Below are 10,087 nucleotides of genomic sequence, written 5' to 3'. Positions count from 1 at the left end.
GAACGGTGTTTCATTGGTGTTATATCAGACTTGCATACTACACCATGCAGTGGTATGCCGGGTCACCACAGAGCGCCAGCAACCTCCTCCTCTAGTCCCGCCTGCGCCGCCGCCTCCCTGACGCCGGGCTCCGCTGGCAACCGCCTCCTCAAGTCCCTGTGGCGCCGCCTCCCCGACTTCCTCCTGAGCCACGCGACGGCCAAGGTCGTGGTGAGGGTGAGCTCCGCCAGGGCCACGACCACGGGCAGCGCCGTCACGGCCACGGCAAGGGCCGGCGCGCCACGGCCATGGCAGGGACCCGATTGCTTTTGTTTTCTATGTGTAGGGATTTGATTGCTTTTTAGTTCTATGTACAGGGATTCGATTGCATTCATATTTGTATTCAGGGGATCCAGTGCAATTATTCAGCATCTCCCGGCCCATACAACCACCAAACAAGGGACGCACTCAACATATCTCAACACAGCCGAGCTACCAAACACGTGAGAATATCCCAACTCAGCTTAGTTAGAGTCAGCTTATATGAGTGTAGATAGCTATTCTCTACTGGCCTGGACTACCAAACACACCCTAACCAGATTGCTGAGTATTCAGGCGAAGTTTGATGACTCCATACTTTGATGTGTTGCAGACTTGCAAGAAACATGTGTACCAGTACCACGCTTGACAGTTCACACGCTGACACACTGTGTGTAGGACTTATAGAACAAAAAGTAGAAAAATAAACCAACAGTGGTGCTGCTGCACTGCAAAGTGGCGCACAATCTAGAGTTCAGATTTTTTTTTAAATATGGAAGCATCGTCCTAGTCTCTGCATCAATAGATGCACACAACTATCTTTATTTAACCAAACATACCGAATCAGTTTACAAAAAAAAGCAAAATTACACTCATGGGAAAGCTAAGATCGACACATGAATCAACCAAAGAAAAATGCGACACAAAGATAGTCTATCCATTTGCTAATCTATTAATGTGTCACCATCCAGTAGCCCGAAAAAAGAAGTCCTGAGCAACCACTAGCATCCGGTAACCATACCCTCCCGTTGTTCCAGCGGGAGAAGGAAACCCATTGTTGAATCCAATGAGCAGCGACGTCGGATAATCTGCAAAAAATTAGTTCTATTTTATCTGTTAAAGATGATATCATTCTTAGTCCTCCAAATGAACCAACATAGAGCAGATACCCGCACACGAATTTTATGTTTATCCTCCTTACGGGTACATCGTTAAGCCATTTACCAAACATATTAGTAACATTAGCTGGTGGAGGAATATTGTAAGTGAGATAAACCATGCGCCAAATAATTTTTGCAAAAGGGCAAGCAAAAAACAAATGGTTAACAGTTTCAGTGGAATCACAAAAACAACATTTTTGACATCCATTTCACTTCCTTTTAGCTAGATTATCCTTAGTAAGAAACACTTTGTTACTAATGAACCACATAAAGATTTTAATTTTCAAGGGGATCTTTAGTTTCCACAAATATTTACGAAGGAAAATGGTATGTCCATTCATCGGATCAAGATACATAGACTTAACTGAAAACTGAGCAGAATCCGTGAGTTTCCAAAAAAACACATCAGGTTCAGTATTTAAAGTAATTGTCATTAGCCGTTGACATAAATTCAGCCATTGTAACCATTTGTTATCATTTAAACCTCTTCTAAAGGAGATATTCAAGGGCTTATTTGCCAAATCCGTTGATACAAGGACATTTTTATGTTGAACAATATTATATAATGCTGGGTATTGTTGACACAACGGGGCATCCCCCATCCAAACATCTTCCCAGAACCTAACAGTCATTCCATCACCCACTTAAAAAAACCTTCGGTTAAAAAATTTGTTCTTCACATGCATAAGGCCTTTCCAAAATTGTGAATCATTGGGCTTCACTTCAACTTGTTAAAGAGTTTTATTCTTGAGATACTTATTATACAACACTTGCTGCCACATACCCTCGTTCGAGAGCAATTTAAACAGCTACTTACTGAGTAAGCATTTGTTCTTTAACTCAAGTACCTCAATCCCTAATCCCCCTTGATCTTTAGGTCTACACAAAATATTCCACCTAGAAAGTCGATACTTCTTTTTATTCTCATCCGACTGCCAAAAGAAATTTGATCGATAGTAATCTAATCTTTTCCTCACCCCAACTGAGATTTCCAGAAAGGATAACATAAACATAGGTAGACTTGTTAGGACCGAATTAATTAGAACAAATCTATCACCATAAGAAAGCATTTTTCCACGCCAACAACTTAGCTTAGAAGCAAAACGATTCTCCACAGGGTTCCACTCCGCATTTCGGAGTGCCCTATGGTGTATAGGAATACCCAGATATTCTAAAGGTAAGGATCCAGCTTCGCACCCAAAAATATTTCTATATTGATGCACCCAAAGCAGAAAATTTCACTCTTATGAAAATTAATTTTAATTCCCGATAGTTGTTCAAAGATAGAAAGAATAAGTTTCATATTAATGGTTGTAGCTATATTATGTTCCATAAATAAAATCGTATCATCCGCATATTGCAATATAGAAATCCCCCATCAATCAGATGTGGTAATAAGCTACCAACTTTCCCATCTTCCTTAGCCCGAGCAATAAGAATAGCCAACATATCAACAATAATATTGAATAATATCGGGGACAAAGGGTCACCTTGGCGCAAACCTTTCCTAGTTTGGAAATAATGTCTAATATCATCATTTATTCGAATTCCTACACCCCCCGCCCCTTGCACATAGTGTTTATTCCTCTCACACCAGATAGGATCAAAACCCTTCATGCGAAGAATTTATTGCAAAAAAAGGCCATTTGACCTTATCATATGCCTTCTCGAAATCAATTTTGAAAATAACCCCATCAAGCTTTTTCCTATGTAATTCATGCATCGTCTCATGAAGAACCACCACTCCCTCTAAAATATGTCTTCCTGGTATGAACGTTGTCTGTGTCAGTCTAATTACTTTTTGAGCTACTTCCGATATTCGATTCGTCGCTACTTTAGTGAAAATTTTGAAACTAACATTTAGTAGACAAATGGGTCTATATTGTTGAATTTGGGTAGAATTTTCCTTTTTTGGTAGCAGAGTAATAACTCCAAAATTGAGTTTATACAATGACAAATCCCCTTTCTGAAAACACTCAAAAAGTGCCATCAGATCTGTTTTAATGACTTCCCAAAAATACTGATAAAATTTAGCCGGAAATCCATCTGGTCCAGGCGATTTATTATGCTCCATTTGAACGATAGCATTATGAATTTCCTCCATTGAGTAGTCCATAATTAATAAATTATTTTCAGTTGCCGACAATTGTGGAATATCGTCAATTCTACTTTCATCCAAAGTGACAGAACTTGGTTCCGGGCTACCAAACAATTTTTTGTAGTATTCTGTTATGTAGACCTTAAGTTTATCATCTCCCACAATAGTGCCCTCCTATTGCTCAAGCCGAAATATTTTCTTTTTCATATGTCTCCCATTTGCTATTAGATGGAAATATTTAGTAGTATCCCCTCGTTCCTAAATAAATTTCACCTTAGCCCTTTGTGCCCATTTAATTTCTTCATCACGCCTAAGCTTGTTTAGTTTTTCATTGGCCATTTTCAGATCATTACGCTCATTAGGAGATAAAGGTAAGGATTCAGCCTTAATATCCAAAGCATCAATAATAACTAACAGACGTTCCTTTTCTCTTTTATATTTTCCACTCGAATTTTTAGCCCAACCACGTAAGAAACGACGTAGGTGTCTAATTTTATTTTGCCAAGTTTGTATAAGAGTCTTTCCAATAGATCCAGTAGACCATTCTGCTGCAATCATATCATGGAAACCATCCTGCTCTAACCAAGAATGCTCGAAAGAAAAATGAATCTTGTTGCCAACATGAGGTTGACGACCAGCATCAATAAGTAAAGGTGTGTGATCAGAACCCGCCCGAGTCAAGGCTCGGACAGATACCATTGGAAATTTTTGCTCGATCCCATTCAACACTAGCTAGAACTCGATCCAATTTTTCATAAGTAGGATTCTCTCTTCTACTTGCCCAAGTAAATTGTCTCCCCGACAACACAATCTCTCTTAGATTAAGATTTTCAATTATGCATTAAAAACGAAAGGCCACCGAGGGTTGGAATTATTATTACTTATCTCCTCTGGTCTTCTTAGTATATGGAAGTCTCCTGCTAGCAATATTGGTAATGTTTCTGAATCACACATCCTCACTAATTCCGCAAAAAAATCATGTTTTCGCCGCCCCATACACAGGCACAAGCAACCATTCAAATCCATCTATCTTTGGTTCAACAGCCAACTTAACACAAAAATCGCCACTATCAACTCTATTCACTTTTAAAGTAGCAGTATTTATTCCTACCAAAATTCCCCCCGATCGTCCCTGCGGTGGTAAGCAATACCAAGCAAACTCCTTCCCAGCCGACAAATCTCTTAGAAATGGTATAGAAAAATGTGACTGTCTCTAATAAAGCAAATCTACTTATATCTAATGCACTCTAGCTGTTTGTTTCCCTATGCTTCCTATTCCTATGGCTTCACCGACATCGCTTCACTGGTGTGGACATGGTATCCTATCCGGTCCATGTTTACATGGGTTTTCATTTGTATATTTACTACTACACGAAAATGTTCAAAGGTAGCCGTGACATCACAATTTAGTGCGTGGGTGAGAGCAAGTACAATAAGACTGAGTCAGCTGACTATAAGGATTTAAATATAATATTTATGCTTAGTTGGAGGGGAGAGAAGAGGAGAGAGGAGGTAAGTTAGGGTTTGATTCTTAAAGAATGTGTTGTTGTAAAGAATACAATGTTTTGATCCTTTATAGGATTTGGTATGTGATCCTCACTTAAGGTGTTGTGTAATAGTTCTAGTTCCTTTTGATCCAACCTATGGATCAGATTATATCTACCCAAAACAAGGGTTTAGCAAGACTCCGAGTTAAATGCAATGAAAAAAAAATCCTCGCCTTGCCGTGAAAATGAAGTCTGCAGCGATTTACTCGTCTGTGCAACCAACTTGGAAGAACTACGACTTGGCCTGATTGGTACACAACCCACTCACCTCCCCGAAGTCTCTAAGATGTTGTCCCGCCAACATGGCATCCGTCCATTGGCTCACAAAAATGCATGCATCATTAGTGTAGAGGGATACAACAAAGCGAATTGGTCTATTCCTGATTGGCCTGAGGACTCCCTACTCAGTGGCCAAGCGGAAGAGGTGGTGGAGGGGTTCCATTGCGAGGATGAAGAGCAAAAGCAAGGAAGGATGAAGAGGATGCACTCTGCTTCTTCAGCTTCGCTAAAGACCTGGCCCCATGGTCGTGATTTGGCTTCCTCCACGGCCAGTCTCCGTTGCCGATTGTCGTCTCGAGGGAGACTGCCGGTACTCTCTCGATACAAGGAGGCGAGAGTGGCAATTGTGATGAGGGTGGTGTGGGCGAGGAGCATACGAGCTCGGGTTTTGCATTTTTTTATTGTGTTTGTTATTTTTTGCAATTTTTTTATTTAGGCAGGGGCCAAGTTCCTGGACCTCCATACTGAGAGTGAGACACACGGCCAGCTTCTCTTCTTGGGAGGTCGGGGGACTTCTCCGGAGTCTCCGGCCTGGGGAGGCCGGAGTCTACGGTGTGCAAAGGCCGGAGTCTCCGGACTGGAGATCCTCAATAGTGACTTTTGATGTGGTTCCTACACCATCATTCCAAACCAACCCCTAATACAATCTTGAGCACCCGCAGACACTTCACCAAAAATCTTCAAGGCACCGTCTTGTTCGTTTCACTTTTTAGGGGTCAGCCCCGTGACATGCTTAATATAAATATTCTCTACAACACATAAGCACACAGTTAAATATCTTTATGTTGACAACAGAAAACTATATTATGGGAGAAATGCCCTTTCATGGTGGAGCAAGACTCCGAGGTAAATGCAATGAAAAAAAATCCTCGCCTTGACGTGAAAATGAAGTCTGCAGCAATTTACTCGTCCGTGCAACCAACTTGGAAGAACTCCGACTTGGCCTGATGCACAACCCACTCACCTCCCCCGAAGTCTCTAAGATGTTGTCCCGCCAACTTGTCGTCCGTCCATTGGCCCACAAAAATGCATGCATCATCAGTGTAGAGGGATACAACAAAGCGAATTGGTCTATTCCTGATTGGCCTCAGGACTCCCTACTCAGTGGCCAAGCGGAAGAGGTGGTGGAGGGGTTCAATTGCGAGGATGAAGAGTAAAATCAAGGGAGGACGAAGAGGATGCACTCTACTTCTTCAGCTTCACCGAAGACCTGGCCCCACGGTCGTGATTTGGCTTCCTCCACGGCTAGTCTCCGTTGCCGATTGTCGTCTCGAGGGAGACTGTCGGTACTCTCTAGACACAAGGAGGTGAGAGTGTCAATTGTGATGAGGGCGGTGTGGACGAGGAGCATATGAGCTCGGGTTTTGCATTTTTTTATATTTTGTTTGTAATCTTTTGCAATTTTTTATTCTTTCAGATGTGCATTTTTGCACGTCCACAAGTCATTCGTCTTCGCGCAGCATTGTTCTGCATTCACCGGTACGCTCGCGTGCGTCCGTACAACGTATTTTGGCACATCGCAATACCATTCACACTGGGTACCAAATAAGCAGCGTACGATACGATACCAGCGAGCTACAACAATACGGGCGCAGGCGACGGGGGAGCTCACAGGCTCACACAGCTTCCATGAGTTGCCATGGCGCTCCCACTCTGTCACATGCCAAATTCAACACACACACACACGCGTCACACGTGACACGCTACACTCCTAGGCTATACTAGCTAGTTGTACTTCTTGATGGTTCCGGCGAAGAACGCGAGGGGCCCGACGAGCGGCGCGTTGATGTAGGTGGCGGGCTCCGACTGCGCGTAGTTGCCGCGGTCGTCGTCGAAGCCGTCGTGCGCGTCGGGCCCTCCGAGCACGGCGCCGATGAGCACGTTCGGGTTGGCTCCGGCGGCGTGCAGGTACTGGAACCCGGCGTCGCAGCCGATGCGGCCCGGGTGCGCGTGCACGGACGGCATGGACGCGCCCCGGTGGTGCGCGCGCTCCGGGTACCGCGCCCCGAATCCGACCATGTACGACCTCCCCGCCGGGTTCTTCCCCAGGATGTAGTCCACCTGCCGCTTCGCGAGCGCCACCAGGTCCGCCGGGGCCAGGTCGCGGCCGCCGCAGGACACGACGGCGCCGCTGGACTTGAGGTACTTGGCGTAGGCGAGCATGAGGAAGGTGGCGGTGGTCACGTACTGCATGTTGCTCTCGCCCTCCTTGTAGATCAGCCCGCCCGGCGTGTACTGCCCCGCCTGGAACCCGCTCGTCCCGGGCACCAGCGAGCAGATGTAGCTGTCGGAGTGCGACTTGTAGAGCTCCAGCCCCTGCAGCTTCCGCCGCAGGAACCCCCTGGACAGCAGCACCTTCGTGCCCGCCCGCTTGTCGTCCCAGCTGAAGGAGAAGTCGTCGTCGGCCGCGCCCAGCTGCATGCCGTAAGCCTGCACGTACGCCATGTACGTCGCGTTGTTGGACGCCCGGTGCAGCCACGACGCCGCCCACAGCAGCTCGTCGTGGTACCCGGAGTAGGAGCAGTAGTACGGGCACACGTCCGCGCTCAGGGAGTCGCTGTAGGAGCCGCGGTGCCGGTCCGCGAACTCGAACACCGCCATGGCAGCGTGGAGCAGCCGCGCGGAGTAGGCCGGATCCGAGCGGCGGAACGCCACGGAGGACGCCGCCAGCGCGGCCGCCGTCTCGCCGGCGACGTCGGACCCGGGCTTGCTGCCGTCCACGCGGTACACGCCGCGCGGGGTGTCCATGTCCTCGGGCCGCTCCCAGCACGCGTGGTCGCGCCCGGGGTCGCCCACCTGCACGTACAGCGCGCCCGGGGTGGCGGTGGCGGCCTTGAGGAGGTAGTCGGCGCCCCAGCGCACGGCGGCCCTGGCGTGGGGCAGCTCCGCGCCCATGAACTTGCCGAAGTCCGCCACGCTCCACGCCAGCATCGTCGTCGTGAAGGCCATCGGCAGCCCGAACTTGACGTTGTCGCCGGCGTCGTAGTAACCGCCCACCAGATCCACCTGAAAATAAATGCACGCGCGCATTGAGGTTAATGCTGGAGCTCGCGAGCCACACCAAAGATCTATACCGAGTACTAGGAACCTACATTGTACTGCGCGCCGTCGGTGAGGCCGGAGTCGGCGCGCCACGGCATGCGGTTGCCGAGGGGCAGCTTGCCGGAGCGCTGGCCCTCGAAGAAGATGAGGGACTTGGACAGCGCGTCGGCGTAGTTGAACGCCGCTGCCAAGCTCGGAGCGAGCAGCAGCAGCTGGAGCACCGCTACAGCAGCAACCAAGCTGCTGCTCCTGCTCTCCATTGCTCTGCTCGGGAGTCGGGACAGAGCAGCCGCTAGAGCTCGTGACCGTGACTGTGTGACTGGTTAGTAGTGCGACCAGTCGAGAGACCAGCAGCATATATAGATGTGGCGGTTAAGTTAGTTTGAAACTGTAGCATCAATTCGCTGCGAGAAATGGGGGCGTTAGGGGACAGGATGTGCAGAACTTGAGATCAAAAGCAGCTCGTAGTAGTAATCAAGTTTTGACTGGCTAATGCCTACCGAGTACTGCCGGTTGCCGTGAATAAGAGTATCTCGTCGGGTCCCTTAAAAAAAATTCCGACACAGCGATTTGAAACACATTTGGAGATAGAGCCGGAAAAAAAAACTAAAAATCTGTTTAAAAAAAGAGGCCCTCCCCAGATGTGTCCCTCAAACAGCGTCCGGATACATGCATTTTAATAGTGGGGACCACCCCATGTGTGAAAAGTAGGTGAGAAAAATTGTGGGAAAATATAATAACATGTGGGGACTAAGGGCAGCATGCATGCGTCCGGACGCTTTTTTGTGTCTGACGTCCCCCGAAGAGACTTCGAGGGACGCCGGACATAAAATGAGGCGCTATTTAGGGACGCGACTGAAAAACGTTTTCCTCTATTTCTTGTCCGCCGTCCTTCAAAAGTCGTTTTGGGGACGCGACTGGAGATGCTCTAAGACATGCTTTTTAATATCTATGTTTGACTAATTTTTAATCCAAATCTAACAATACCAATTTTGTGCAATATATCTTTTGTTCGCAAAATGTCCAATGATCTATTCATAATTCTCGATAGCCGTACAAGAAAAACTAAAAGTAATAAAATTATAAAAAAAAAATTGGTCCACCTAACGATGATCACAAACACTTGAACAAGCCAAAGGCGTGCTGCCTCCTCACCCCTCGTTAGGGTGTGTTTGGTAGCCCGGCTCAACCGAGAATAACTATCTCCTCTCATACATGATGAACCTAACCAAACTAAACTGAGATGATATGTTGTTTGGTAGCACATGCATGTATTAGAAGAGATGAGATGAGATGTTGTTTAGTAGCACTTGGATGGGATGAGATGGTTAGGATACCACCACAATTGATTTTAGCACTAATTTAATATTTGAACAAAGTTGAGACTATATCTAAATATAAAATACACACTTTACAAAATACACAATAATTCAATTAGGGCAAGTTTTACAAACATGGCTAGTTTTTTTTACAAAAGGGACCTTCAAAATAATGAAAAAACAATTGGGTCCGTTCATGAGGAGACCCTGTCGGTGGAGACATTGCCGGCGCTCTGGCCGCAACAGGAGGATGCCCTAGCAGCGGCGGTAGATGGCCTGGAGACGCGTTGGTCGGGGCCTGGCAGGGGCGCTCTGGCCATGACGGCAGGGCAGCCTGGCCGCTGCGGGAGACGGCCTGGCTGCGGCGCGAGTCGTCGTTGGCGGCGGCGCGAGTCTTCCTGGTGGCAACGCGGTCTTTGGGGCCTGGCGGCGCGGTGGTCGGGGCTAAGAGGGAGTAGGCGGCCAGGGTGAAGAAAAGAATGAGGAGATATAAGTCATGATTATGAGGGTTTGGGGGTGCGAGCCAGCTGGAGAAGGGCGCGTGGGGATTTTTGCGGGATGAGCTCGCCCAGGCTGGGTTGTGAAGCTGGATTTGAGCTCCACAACCGGGCCTAGCTGGGGAGG

General features: G+C 47.2%; 1 protein-coding gene across 1 annotated transcript; it reads right to left on the bottom strand.

Annotated features, from left to right (window-relative positions):
• Positions 1–6,827: 6,827 nt before the first annotated feature.
• On the bottom strand, positions 6,828–8,404 carry LOC124655546 (endoglucanase 19-like). Its single transcript, XM_047194427.1, has 2 exons — positions 8,195–8,404; positions 6,828–8,108 (listed from the first exon to the last, which is right to left on the bottom strand). Exons 1-2 carry the CDS (start codon positions 8,402–8,404, stop codon positions 6,828–6,830), a joined length of 1,491 nt encoding a protein of 496 aa, XP_047050383.1.
• Positions 8,405–10,087: the final 1,683 nt, after the last annotated feature.

This window comes from Lolium rigidum, chromosome 1, assembly GCF_022539505.1.
Source record: "Lolium rigidum isolate FL_2022 chromosome 1, APGP_CSIRO_Lrig_0.1, whole genome shotgun sequence".
Lineage (NCBI taxonomy): Eukaryota > Viridiplantae > Streptophyta > Magnoliopsida > Poales > Poaceae > Lolium > Lolium rigidum.
The sequence above is the reverse complement of the archived record's forward strand: the minus strand, read 5'-3'. Positions and strand labels throughout refer to the sequence as shown.

Excerpts from the sequence above, each read along its gene's own strand:
- LOC124655546 (XM_047194427.1), bottom strand. The coding sequence starts at position 8,404 with ATGGAGAGCAGGAGCAGCAGCTTGGTTGCTGCTGTAGCGGTGCTCCAG. Across the intron at positions 8,109-8,194 it reads CCGACGGCGCGCAGTACAAT|GTGGATCTGGTGGGCGGTTA; the intron begins GTAGGTTCCTAG and ends ATTTATTTTCAG.